This window comes from Brassica napus, chromosome A9 (genome assembly GCF_020379485.1).
Source record: "Brassica napus cultivar Da-Ae chromosome A9, Da-Ae, whole genome shotgun sequence".
NCBI classification, from domain to species: domain Eukaryota; kingdom Viridiplantae; phylum Streptophyta; class Magnoliopsida; order Brassicales; family Brassicaceae; genus Brassica; species Brassica napus.
In genome coordinates, this window is record NC_063442.1 from 38506558 (window position 1) to 38519781 (window position 13224).

Below are 13224 nucleotides of genomic sequence, written 5' to 3' on the forward strand. Positions count from 1 at the left end.
ACCTAGTCCTCCATTTGTGGCCGCCGCTGCTCGACTCCGGTGGCTCCTATAGCACTGGAGTCGAGTTTTTTGCACTTTAATTTCTTAGATCTGTGTGTTTTGCTTTTGTCTTGTCTCTGGTTTTCGTTCGATTTGAAAAGGGCTAGGAATCCGTCGTGAAGGTGAACAGAGGAGTGTGGAGAGTGATTTTTTGGCCAGGGGTTATGGGTTCTCGGATCTGACGGTCTATGTGCTTCATGGTTTTCCTCTCTCTTTAGATTGGGGGTTCTTTCAGATCTGTTTCTATACTTCTGGTCCTGTTCTTCAGTCGTGGACACGACTCTCTCAGCTCTGGATGTTTCTCTTTATTGGCACTCTTAGCTTTGGGTTAATGATAGTTAGTCGTCTTGTGTGGTTGGGGTTGTGGCTTGTCTTCCTTTGAAGTTTAGTGGTGTGGAAGTGCCTTCTCAACGGGTTACGATATGGGGAGGCTATATGATAGAACCAAAATAAGGATCACTCTTCGGTAAGGTTGATATGAACTCAGATCCGAGAGGATTGAGAACTGATGGTATGAACGGTGACACTAAGGGTTGCGGAATAGCCCAAAGATACTACCAGACTTCGATCGTTGCCGGATGTGACGCACCGGTCCAACAAAAGAAGGATCGAAACTTGGAGATAACCTCACCAAGAAACTAAGAAATGTTCTAACAAAGAACAAAGAGTTTTAACTCAACAAAAGGGGAAAACAATCTGCTTTATTTCGTGGCTCTAAGGCCTTATTTATAGGATTACAAGTTGTAGAGATCCAAAGAAGAATGTGCTAAAAACAAGACATTGGAAATAGAAACAAAGACTTGACTAAATAAAGTCTTTGACCGAAACTTGGACTACTTCTTCATATAGCCACGACCAGGACTTTGAAAGGTGAAGAATATACTCCTGATATGGGCCAAGACATGTCCCTTTGAGGTCTGGTCGAAATCCATCTTTTCCCTTAGCCAATATTTTATCAGTTTCTCCATTTGGGCCAAACAAGCTCGTTTTTGAATCTTTTTGAAAACCATCAAGCCCAATGCTTTCTTGGACATTTAGAACATGAATAATCACCTTTGTCATGATTGAATTGGCCGTTGGTTCATCAGAAAGAAGGTTAGCCATTTCGAGCTTCTCGGGTGGTCTGAATTCGCGAGAACTAAAGATCACTTGATTTGTAAATAGCATAACTATCACATATGAACTCCGTTTGATCTGATTTTTCTTCTAGGAGCTCCGTAATTGAGTTGATAACATTCTCCAAGTGATTTCATGTGTAGAAGCCTCGTGGTTTAGTAGATATGAGTCAAACAATGAACATATATCATTACTGCTTCCAATGATCAAACCATGCATGTCTGTTTTGCCCGGTGCGCTACTCCATGGCACATCATTCCCTCCCTCTTCAAAAGGATTTGACCTCAAATCAATTTTACCTGAATCAAAATAAAATGAATCAGACAAAAAGAATTTTAAAATCATGTAAAATTCAGAGAAGAAAAATTTTGGACAGAAACTTCCTTGGAGTTTTGAACTTGTTTCCCTCAAGTATTTCCAGTTCCATGTTCGAAGAACATAAGTCCTTAGACGTTCTCCAGCGCTTGCTCTCCTTGGAAACTGATCATGCTTAACCTGTTCATTCAAAATAACTCGAGAAACCACATCAAATCTGCGAAAGAAATAATCAAAGGGTTTCTCTATCTTTAGGACATCAAGATCAGGATCCAAGCCCTTAGGATAATCATCAAGCACGTGGACAAGCATCAAACAAGTAAACTGATCACCAAAAATTGGTTTATCAATTTTAAAATTAGGCCAAGCTGAGAAACGGTCAGGAAGAGTCAATGTCAAATCTGAAAAATTCTTATCATGAATGAAATCAAATTGATTCTTTGGCCTAAGCAATTTTGGGTCATGCCTTTTCCTAAACCAAATCTCTTTCAAAGCACAGCTCAATGAAATCAATTCATGAAAAGGTTTGAGCAAAACGTTTTTCAACCAAGTAAGAATATGTTTTCTTTTTGAAATTCTCGGTTTCAAAACATTTTCATGAAGAGTAGAGGCAATCAACTCATGATCCTTACAGTGCTTTTGGTTTAGACAGTAGAATGACCGAGGAAACACCTTTGGTTCATGGAGGATCGGTTTTGGCTCAGGTCGATTCTTTCTGGGGCATGAATCTCCTTTAGAAATCTGGTACTCGCGGATAGATAGACTGAAGAACCTCCGGTTTGGAAAATTCATAACTTCTTCATCCGTGAAGCTTTTCATGCGATTCCAAGCCTCAGTGAATCCTTGATGAGTTGGATTTCTTGTAAAATTGGATTCGAGACAAAAGACCTTCGGAATGTTGAGATATCCTTCTTGGACTGAACCTCTGTCGCTGGCACCAAGGTAGCCGGTTTGAACAACAAAGCTTCTCCAAATCTGAGGTTGTTGGGCACGGCCAATGCTTTCATTCAGAGGCTGAACCTGTCTTTCCTGGATACTCAAAACAAACACTAAAAGACCAGGATCAAATGTGCAAGATAAATATTTGTTCAAATCACAAATCAAGATATCTTTTCCAAGAACAAATTGCACATTTTTCAGCCTGTCAAGGTGCTCATCAAAGTAGATATTACAGACAAGAATTTTATCAAGGTATGCAACAACAGTATTCATTTTCAAGATGTGCATATCCTTCCCAACATCTGAACACACAAGCTTAAGTTCAGTTTGAGAATCATTTATCAAAAGTTCAAGGCATTTTTCAAAGAATGTGTTGTAAACCAAAATATCATCAGAACTCAAGACAACACCATTATCACGAAATGATCTCAGAAAATACCAAGTCTTATCAGTTTCAAAACTTAAGAGATCAGGCTGCAAAACAGAACCACAAAATTCAAGATCACGAAAATCATTTTCAGTTTTAAGTGATTTCTGTTCCACCAACTTCTGAATCAAAATTTCGTCCAAGGCATAAGAGGATGCAAACAATTCATCAGTGATCATTACATGTCTAGAAGAACTCAGATCAAAGCCATTTCCTTTGCAAACAAACAAATCAAGAGATTTTTCAGCACAAAAATCAGTTTGTTGCAAATCAAGATCAAATGGCCTTCCAAGAAGATGAAAACCTTTGTTATGTTCCAAGAACTGATCAGAGCTCAAAATAATTCCAGAAGTAATGCCATTGACATTTTGAAAACGTGATTGATCAAGACATTTATCAGGTTCAAAGATTTTTAAAGAATTAATCATGTTATCAAAAACAGATTTTGAAACACAAAATTTTTTCATCTTGTCAAGACCAAAACGAATTACATCATCAGTACTGACTTTCACAACCATGTCAGGCAGAGAATTAAGAGAAGAAGGTTCCTCACAGTGCTCTTGAAGATCATGAAGCAAAGGGGAAGGAGATGAAGAAGCAGTAGTTGTGCCGGAATCAAAGCAAAGATGGCTCTCCATAAAGGTGGATATGATGCTTGTTGCTTCTTCATCAAAGACTGGATCAGGTTCGTCCACCTCATCAAAGATAGGTTCTGGGACTTCATCCAAAGATGTCCAAATGTCAAGACATGGGCACTGATGTGGAATATCCAGTGGCTCTTCCTCAAAATCCTGTTGAGACAAAACAAGGCTACTCGGATGCTCCGATTGCAAAACAGTTAGTCCTACAATAGCTTGTTCATTATCAAGATTAAACTCAGTTTCAAGAGAAGGAAGATCACAATCTTTTTCACAAAACATCAAGCTTTCAATTAGCTCTTCATCAGATTCATCAAAAATGGGTAGAGAATCTGAAAAATCTTTAAGTTCTTCAAAATGGTTTTCAGATTCACCTTGGGCTTTCTTACTGATGAACAAGGATGGCTCAGCTACTGGGGCACGTGTGGATGTGCTCTTCTTTTGGCTCTTGCTGACGTCCTTGAGGGCTTTGTCCACACCCTTCACAAAGTTATCACAAAATTGTTGGACATCAAACTGAAGCAATCGCCTTCTTGGATCAGCCACATCTCTGGTTGTTTTTCTCCTTATAGCTGGCTGTTCCTGCACACTAACAAACTCATCAAAATAATTCAAAGGATATTTAAAAGGAGTTTGAGAGTTAGAATTTCGTTGAGGCTTCTCCTTGTTACTTTTCCTTTGCAAACCAAACATCATAAACCTGAAAAATCTCAACACAAAAGTTAGTAGATAAAAACCTCACACTCTCAAGTGTTTGATCCTCACCCACACAAGTGTTTCTCTCAGATTTAGATGATCACACACAAGTTTTTACTCAATGTTCTAAGAGAACAAATCAAAGAATCCCAATGGGCAAATCCAAACAAACAAGGGAATTTTCTCAAGATAGAAAGATAAGAGATTTTTGATTTTTGAAATCCGTTTTAACCACCTCAAAGGCTGGATTTCTCCTCAGCCAGCAGGCTTTCTCTTCCACCACCAATCCAAAAAACAAACTTTGAACTTTTTTTTTTTTTTTTTTTGAATCAAATCGTAAATCTTTTTTTTTATATATATATATGGATGGTAATGAGGGGCCCGGATTTAAGAAAGGTAGAAGAAGAAGTGTTTGAAGAAGATGGAGAGATGAGAAGATGGAATGATAATAGAGTTACCGAGAGAGTGGCTCTGATACCACTTGATAGAACCAAAATAAGGATCACTCTTCGGTAAGGTTGATATGAACTCAGATCCGAGAGGATTGAGAACTGATGGTATGAACGGTGACACTAAGGGTTGCGGAATAGCCCAAAGATACTACCAGACTTCGATCGTTGCCGGATGTGACGCACCGGTCCAACAAAAGAAGGATCGAAACTTGGAGATAACCTCACCAAGAAACTAAGAAATGTTCTAACAAAGAACAAAGAGTTTTAACTCAACAAAAGGGGAAAACAATCTGCTTTATTTCGTGGCTCTAAGGCCTTATTTATAGGATTACAAGTTGTAGAGATCCAAAGAAGAATGTGCTAAAAACAAGACATTGGAAATAGAAACAAAGACTTGACTAAATAAAGTCTTTGACCGAAACTTGGACTACTTCTTCATATAGCCACGACCAGGACTTTGAAAGGTGAAGAATATACTCCTGATATGGGCCAAGACATGTCCCTTTGAGGTCTGGTCGAAATCCATCTTTTCCCTTAGCCAATATTTTATCAGTTTCTCCATTTGGGCCAAACAAGCTCGTTTTTGAATCTTTTTGAAAACCATCAAGCCCAATGCTTTCTTGGACATTTAGAACATGAATAATCACCTTTGTCATGATTGAATTGGCCGTTGGTTCATCAGAAAGAAGGTTAGCCATTTCGAGCTTCTCGGGTGGTCTGAATTCGCGAGAACTAAAGATCACTTGATTTGTAAATAGCATAACTATCACATATGAACTCCGTTTGATCTGATTTTTCTTCTAGGAGCTCCGTAATTGAGTTGATAACATTCTCCAAGTGATTTCATGTGTAGAAGCCTCGTGGTTTAGTAGATATGAGTCAAACAATGAACATATATCATTACTGCTTCCAATGATCAAACCATGCATGTCTGTTTTGCCCGGTGCGCTACTCCATGGCACATCACTATATGTTCCGGACTTGGTGTCTTTAAGCCGCTCTTCCTTCTTTGGTCGTAGCTTTTGATCAGGTGTGCTCCAGCTTCTCTTCGTTCTCGTGAGTCGTTGGTAATCTGTGTTTGTCAAGGTCTTTTTGTTGGGTTCGTCTCTTGGATGGCAATCTGTTGTGTAGGCATCTACTTGCTTCCTCTGCATGGTGTGAGGTATCAAGACGAAGCAATGGGTTCGATCTTCGGCTCTTCTCTTGCGAGGACGTGACCACTCTCTTGCTTTGTAGATGGTTGAGTTTGGGTACACGAGGGTCCGCGTGCAAGAGCTGCTGATCCTTTTAGACGTTTTCCCCACTTGGAGTTTCAAGGTTCAACCTTGTGCCTTTCCTCTCTTGGGTTGTCCGTGGTCTTATTGCAGACGCGGTAGTGGTTGTTATTGGCTCTATTTGCGCCTCGGTTGTTGATTGTTTCCGCCGGTGTTGTTTCTCGTGAGGCTGTGGTTGTGACCTGTGATGGATTGTGGTCTTCTCAAGTCTCTGTTTCTGAGTTCAACTCGTGCGTCTTCAGGTTCTTGGTCATGATTGGCGACCTGGTGCTGTTATGGTATTCGGTTTGAGTTTCCTTGATCATTAAGTATTTCAAGTCATAATCCTTTGTTTGTAGTAGTCTCTAGAGTAATGGTTTTATTTATGTTTTTTTAACTTGGGTCTCTGGGATGTTCGATTTGTGAACTCTCGGCTTTGGTCTTCGGAAGAGTTGCGACTCTTGTCGACTGTTGGCTTGTAATGATGGTACTTCCGTTTAAGTTGAATGAAATTCAAAGATGACAAAAAAAAAAGAAGGTTCGAGATGGAAAGAATACTTCTACACACTTCTTCTTTGCCTCTTCTCCAAGCATCCCCCAAAAAAAAAATCAAAACTCATATAATCTTCTCCCAGCGAAAATCTCCGTCGCCTTTCGATAAAACCCCTTCTACACGTTCGTCGCCCTCGCTAGTTGCTTCTTCAGCAACCTCTCATGGCGTCCAGGAGACTATCCAAGTCCACCGCTTCTGCAGCCATCAGAGCCTATAACGCTTTCTCCACACCCTCTCTCCTCCTCCGCTCTCGCGCTATCTCCGCCGCCTCTGCTCACCACTTCACATCGCGTTCCTCTCCCACCTCCTCTCTTCTCCGGCCAAATTCCCTCATCGGAGCTCCCGGAAACGCCGCAAACTCGATCACTCATGGCCGACAACTGCTACCTCTCTCTTTCCAATTCCTTTCTCCGCGCCGCTTCTCCGCCACCGCAGCTCAGGTTTCGTGTTTCCCGTCGATTTGATTTTGAGAAAGTTTGAATCTTTTCGAATGATTTTGTCTTTGTGTAGACTAATCAGAACTCGTATACGGAGATGGCTTGGGAAGGGATTCTCAACGCCTTCGACGCGGCTCGCGTCTCTAAGCAGCAGATCGTGGAGTCTGAGCATTTGATGAAAGCTCTCTTGGAGCAGAAAGACGGTCTCGCCAGGAGGATATTCGCTAAGGCTGGGATCGACAATAGCTCTGTTCTCCAGGCTACTGACGCATTCATCTCCACACAGCCTAAGGTTACTGGTGATACCAGTGGTCAGGTGCTAGGGTCGTCTCTCAGTACTGTGTTGCAAAACGCGGAGAGGTATAAGAAGGAGTTTCAAGATGATTATGTGTCTGTTGAACACCTTCTGCTGGCGTTTTATTCGGACAAAAGGTTTGGGCAAGAGTTTTTTAAGAACCTGAAACTTAAAGAGGAGGCCTTGAAGGAAGTTGTTAAAGAGGTCCGCGGTAGTCAACGAGTTACTGATCAAAGTAAGTTAATACTTGTAAGGCGTGTGACAAAAAGATAGTATCATCATCGTCATTGAACGTTTTTGTTACCCTGCACATGTAGATCCTGAAGGAAAGTATGATGCGCTTGAAAAGTATGGGAATGATTTAACTGAGATGGCCAGACGAGGGAAACTGGATCCTGTCATTGGGAGGGATGATGAGATTCGGCGGTGCATCCAGATATTGTGCAGGAGGACGAAAAACAATCCTGTTATCATCGGTGAGCCTGGTGTTGGCAAAACTGCAATCGCTGAAGGGTAAGTAAGCCGTTTTTCACTTATGCTTTTACTCTCTCTTCTGACGACTTTTACTGAGAGATTTTTTTTAACTTCCTCAGGTTGGCGCAGCGAATTGTACGAGGGGATGTCCCTGAACCTCTTATGAATAGGAAGGTTTGCCCCGATTTCTCTTTAGTTTGTTTACCTTTTCTCTTCTCTATGAACCAGATGAAGATTTTAACAGTGTTCTTGGCTTGGTTGGTTTGTCATGTAGTTAATATCTCTTGACATGGGTTCGCTGCTTGCTGGTGCCAAGTTTCGAGGAGATTTTGAGGAACGGTTGAAAGCAGTACTGAAGGAAGTCACTGCTTCCAATGGACAGACAATCTTGTTCATTGATGAAATTCACACTGTTGTTGGTGCAGGTACCTTTTATTTTTAACCACCAACTATAAAGATTGTTAGATTAGATACATAATAAGCTTGCTTTCTACTTGTCAAAAGATAGTGATGCGTTGTTGAATGAAACTAATGAATGGAGTTGTTGATATTGTTGCGCTTGTGTAGGAGCTACCGGTGGAGCAATGGATGCGAGCAACCTCTTGAAACCAATGCTTGGAAGAGGTGAACTGAGATGCATTGGTGCAACTACACTGACTGAATACCGCAAATACATCGAGAAAGACCCAGCTTTGGAACGTAGGTTTCAACAAGTGTTATGTGGCCAACCATCTGTTGAAGACACCATTTCGATTCTTCGTGGGTTAAGAGAGCGTTACGAGTTACACCATGGTGTTAAAATATCAGATGGTTCCCTTGTTTCAGCAGCGGTTCTGTCAGACCGCTACATCACTGAACGCTTCCTGCCAGACAAAGGTATGAACAACTTGCACCTTGTTAAAAATCACTCTGAGAGCCAGCATTGGTTTCTTAAAGATGGATGGTTGATTGTTTTTGTTTCAGCTATTGATCTTGTTGACGAAGCTGCTGCAAAGCTGAAGATGGAGATCACTTCTAAACCAACCGAACTCGACGAAATAGACAGAGCTGTGATCAAACTGGAGATGGAGAAGCTTTCTTTGAAAAACGATACTGACAAAGCCTCAAAAGAACGCCTTCATAAGATTGAGAATGATTTGACCGCTCTCAAAGAAAAACAGAAAGAACTCAGTGACCAATGGGAGCAAGAAAAGTCTCTCATGACTAGAATACGTTCTTTTAAAGAAGAGGTAAAAAATCTTTGCTCCTCGCTGTGATTTGATTAATTTTAGTGGTTTGCTTAATGTCCTTCTAAACTTGTTTTATGTTTTTATAGATCGATCGTGTGAATCTGGAAATTGAATCTGCTGAACGTGAATACGACCTACAACGTGCTGCTGAGCTTAAGTATGGAACACTTATGTCCCTTCAACGCCAATTAGAAGAAGCTGAGAAAAACCTCACCAAGTTCAGAGAGTCTGGACAGTCATTACTCCGGGAAGAGGTAACCGATCTTGACATAGCAGAGGTAGTAAGCAAGTGGACCGGTATTCCACTGTCGAATCTTCAGCAGTCAGAGAGAGAGAAGCTGGTCATGCTGGAACAAGTGCTCCACAAGAGAGTTGTTGGTCAAGACATGGCTGTAAAATCAGTATCAGATGCTATCCGGCGTTCAAGGGCCGGTCTCTCTGATCCTAACCGTCCAATAGCCAGCTTCATGTTCATGGGTCCCACAGGTGTTGGCAAAACCGAGCTCGCCAAAGCTCTGGCCGGATACCTTTTTAACACTGAGAACGCAATCGTGAGGATCGACATGAGCGAGTACATGGAAAAATTCTCAGTCTCGCGGCTCGTTGGTGCACCACCTGGCTATGTCGGTTATGAAGAAGGTGGACAGTTGACTGAAGCTGTTCGTAGAAGACCCTACTCAGTGGTTTTGTTCGATGAGATCGAGAAAGCCCATCCTGATGTCTTCAACATCCTGCTGCAGCTTCTCGACGATGGAAGGATAACTGATTCTCAAGGGAGGAGAGTGAGTTTCACAAACTGTGTTGTGATTATGACCTCTAATATAGGATCCCACCACATACTCGAGACTCTCGGAAACAGTGAAGACGGCAAAGAAGCAGTGTATGAGTTGATGAAGCGGCAGGTTGTGGACTTGGCAAGACAAACTTTCAGGCCAGAGTTCATGAACAGGATCGATGAGTACATAGTCTTTCAGCCGCTAGATTCGAAGGAAATCTCCAAAATCGTTGAGTTGCAGGTAATTATAATTATTAACTTGTATACACCCCAATTTGGTTTGGTATTTGATGTATTGTAACCATGTGGTGTAGCTGGAACGAGTGAAGAACAGGATGGAACAGAAGAAAATAAAGCTTCAGTACACAAAAGAAGCAGTGGATCTTCTTTCTCAGCTTGGGTTTGATCCCAACTATGGGGCAAGGCCTGTTAAGAGAGTGATCCAACAGATGGTAGAGAATGAGATCGCCGTTGAAGTTTTGAAAGGGGATTTTGCAGAGGAAGACACTATCCTCCTCGATGTTGACCAGACAAGCAACAAATTGGTCATCAAGAAGCTCGAGAACAATGCTCCTATCGAAGAAATGGCAGCTTGATTATACTATAAACAAGCGTTTTTGTAACTTTTTGTTCTATGTTCTGTAGATTCAGCTCTGTTTTCTGACACGTGCGGATGGATGATGTTTAAAAGTTTTATCTCCTGCCGACAGAAGCAACAGACCTACTTCTTTGTCCATAAGCATTTTGAATTAACACCAGGAGCAGTGAGTAACGTGTTATGATAATTCATGGAGAGTTCGTTGGCGAGAACTCCGAAGAGCTTTTCATTACAAAAGAAATTGATATTCTAACAGAAACTGTTTTTACAACTAAGTATTGAAATAATTTTTAATCTATAATTGACAAGTGTTTGTTGGGTTTTCATAACTTTCTCCTAAAACCGATTTTCACTTTATTTTTAATTTAGTTTTGAGGACATTTTCTTATATATTTTCAAAAGAAATGTTCTTACTAATCTAACTAGGTTTAAGACTCGCGTCTTTCGCGGAATGAACATTATATATATAAATTATTTTATATGTTATATGTTTATAACATATTATGAAATAATAAATATATATTGAATAATTAAAAAGTCATTATCTACTACTTATATAATTAAATTGGTGCAAACATATAAATAAATTTTATAAATCAAAAAAATATTTTTTCTATTTAATATGATATAATTAAATTAAAATGATAGTAACATATATATATAGTATATTTTAATATTAATGTTTATTAGATGATACTTTTTGCTCATATTTTTTTTTATCATTTGTATCTGTTATAGCAAAACGTCTAAACTAGTGATAACAAAATTTTCACTATGAGATTAATAGTTTAAGTAATTTATAATATTTTAAAAAATTAAGTTATCAATATTTTTTCAATTTTTTTTATCAAAAAAATGTTCAAAGTAAATTTCAAAATTAAGATATTTATATATTTTTATATAGTATATAGTTTAATTTAAAATGATACATATATTTATATATCTTTTATTTTTGATACTTATTAAATGAGACTTTCAACTTATATTATTTTTTAATTATTTGTATCATGTCATAACAAAAATTTTAAATCATAGATCACAAAATTTGAATGTGAAACTTTTAACAGTTTCAGTAATTCATACTCGTTTTTAAAAATTCAAAATATAATATAAATATATTTTTTTTTAAATTTTTATTATATGGTTACTATGATTGTTTAATTTATTTTAATAGTTTAAAATTAAACAAATATAATTATAATACACACTTATTTTTATCAAATTTTTATTATTCAAAATCATTAATTGTCATATATACTTTAGCCACATTAGGCAATTCCGTAATCTTATTTAAGGAAATAATGAAGCACATTAATAATGTATTTATTGTGGTTTAATAAAAAAATTATTATATATTTAGGTGGACCAACCTATTTTTCTATGGATTCTAAAAATCATTTTAGTAATGACACGTGGATACAAAAAATGTTGCATTGCTTCTCAAATAATATATAGTGGATTTTTATGAGATGAACTTGAGAAATCTAACAAAATCAAATCAAAATCAAATCGGAGAAACGATTTAATAAATTAAATTAAACACATTCTCATATCGCTAGAATTGAATCGGATCCCTTCTGTTTAATAGCCTCCGACATTGAAATCTTTGTTTATTTTTTATAGTTCTCTTAGTAATTCTATTGTCTGGTCATTAATTGAGCGAATAACACTCTCATTAATGATAGTTTAGCTTACTAACTAGTTAGTGACTTTGAAATGTCAGTCGTGTCTTTTAATGGGGAAACAATCTGATACATCTGGCTTAGCCTCTTAAACAATTGAATTTTCAACTTTCAATTTAGTCTACCATCTTTTTATCTGGTTCAACAACTGATTCATATGTTCTAAACTCTAAAGGTTAAAGTTACTTTACGCGTTAAAAAATGTCAATAAACTAAAAAGAAATAGACCATGTAACTAAGTTTCCAAGCCCTAGGCATGAGTGGACCTACTTGCAATCAAAGGGGTTCAATTGACACCCCATAAAATTTTTTTTCTCCTCGTATTTTTAGATTTACGGTACTAAATTTGAACCAGTTCGTTCGCCTATGTTTTTGACAACGACCTTTATGTTTGACACCTGTTAAATAATTCATCTAGGTCCGCCAGGATGTATGTATGCGTGCACCCTTTTTCCTCCGCCATTGTATGCGAAGTTGATGAATATCTGACATGAGAATAAGCACGTAAGTGGACTTGGATTTTATGTGATGATGATGATAATGACGATGATGATGGAACTCGACTCTTGGGTATAAAAGGTGCAGTAAAGAGCTTGGCCCCATCACAGTGAGAGTTTGAAGTTCTTTTGTGATCCATCAAGTGTTTGCTGGAAAAAGGTGTGTAGAGAAGTGATGTTTGAGACTGACTTTAGTCAACTAATTTGTGTTTTGGACGACCAAAAAAGACTGGTCAGCGTTTTCACCCTTGTTGGTTCAGTTCAGTGTTTTTTCTTTCTACAGTCTTTGCTTCTTTTGCCGTTAACTTTGTTACTCCTTGTAATAATATTTTTTCATGCTGATCTCGTAGCAGGGCCGTCTAACAGCACGCGCAAGTAGAGCGGTCGAACAGGGCCTCGAAATATAAAAATAAAAAATTTAAGGATTTTTCAAAATATATAAATAAATTATGGTAAGAAACTTTAAAATTTTAGATATAATGCTAAATTTAGAACTTATAATTAAAAAAAATCAAACAAAATTATTAAATTTTAAAATTACGTTATAAAATGTACAATTAATATATTTTTTGAACAGGGCCTAAAATTAATTAGAGACGGCCCTGTCTCGTAGCACAAGAGCATGTGACAGGTTTTTTTTTCCTTCTCATGTGCTGTGTAATTGAGTTTGGCATTTTTTGGAGGTAGCCCTAAATTTTAATTATATGAAATTTACGTAACAAACAAACAAAACAAAAAATGCTCACACGAGCTTAGGACAAGTAATTAATAAAAAAAAAAAAATCTATAAAGCTTATTTACTTTCTCCT

General features: G+C 38.2%; 1 protein-coding gene across 1 annotated transcript; it reads left to right on the forward strand.

Moving 5' to 3' along the window:
- The first annotated feature begins 5592 nt into the window (after positions 1-5592).
- Positions 5593-10396, forward strand: LOC106368579 (chaperone protein ClpB4, mitochondrial-like). The gene is made up of 9 exons (XM_013808579.3): positions 5593-6868; positions 6939-7395; positions 7478-7673; positions 7754-7808; positions 7909-8059; positions 8202-8510; positions 8598-8863; positions 8950-9879; positions 9953-10396. Exons 1-9 carry the CDS (start codon positions 6590-6592, stop codon positions 10232-10234), a joined length of 2925 nt encoding a protein of 974 aa, XP_013664033.2. The 5' UTR covers positions 5593-6589; the 3' UTR covers positions 10235-10396.
- Positions 10397-13224: the final 2828 nt, after the last annotated feature.

Bases quoted from the DNA above. Each gene is read 5' to 3' on its own strand.
- LOC106368579 (XM_013808579.3), top strand. From the start codon at position 6,590: ATGGCGTCCAGGAGACTATCCAAGTCCACCGCTTCTGCAGCCATCAGA. The intron at 7,674-7,753 runs GTAAGTAAGCCG...TAACTTCCTCAG, and splicing joins AAAACTGCAATCGCTGAAGG to GTTGGCGCAGCGAATTGTAC. The intron at 8,864-8,949 runs GTAAAAAATCTT...ATGTTTTTATAG, and splicing joins TACGTTCTTTTAAAGAAGAG to ATCGATCGTGTGAATCTGGA.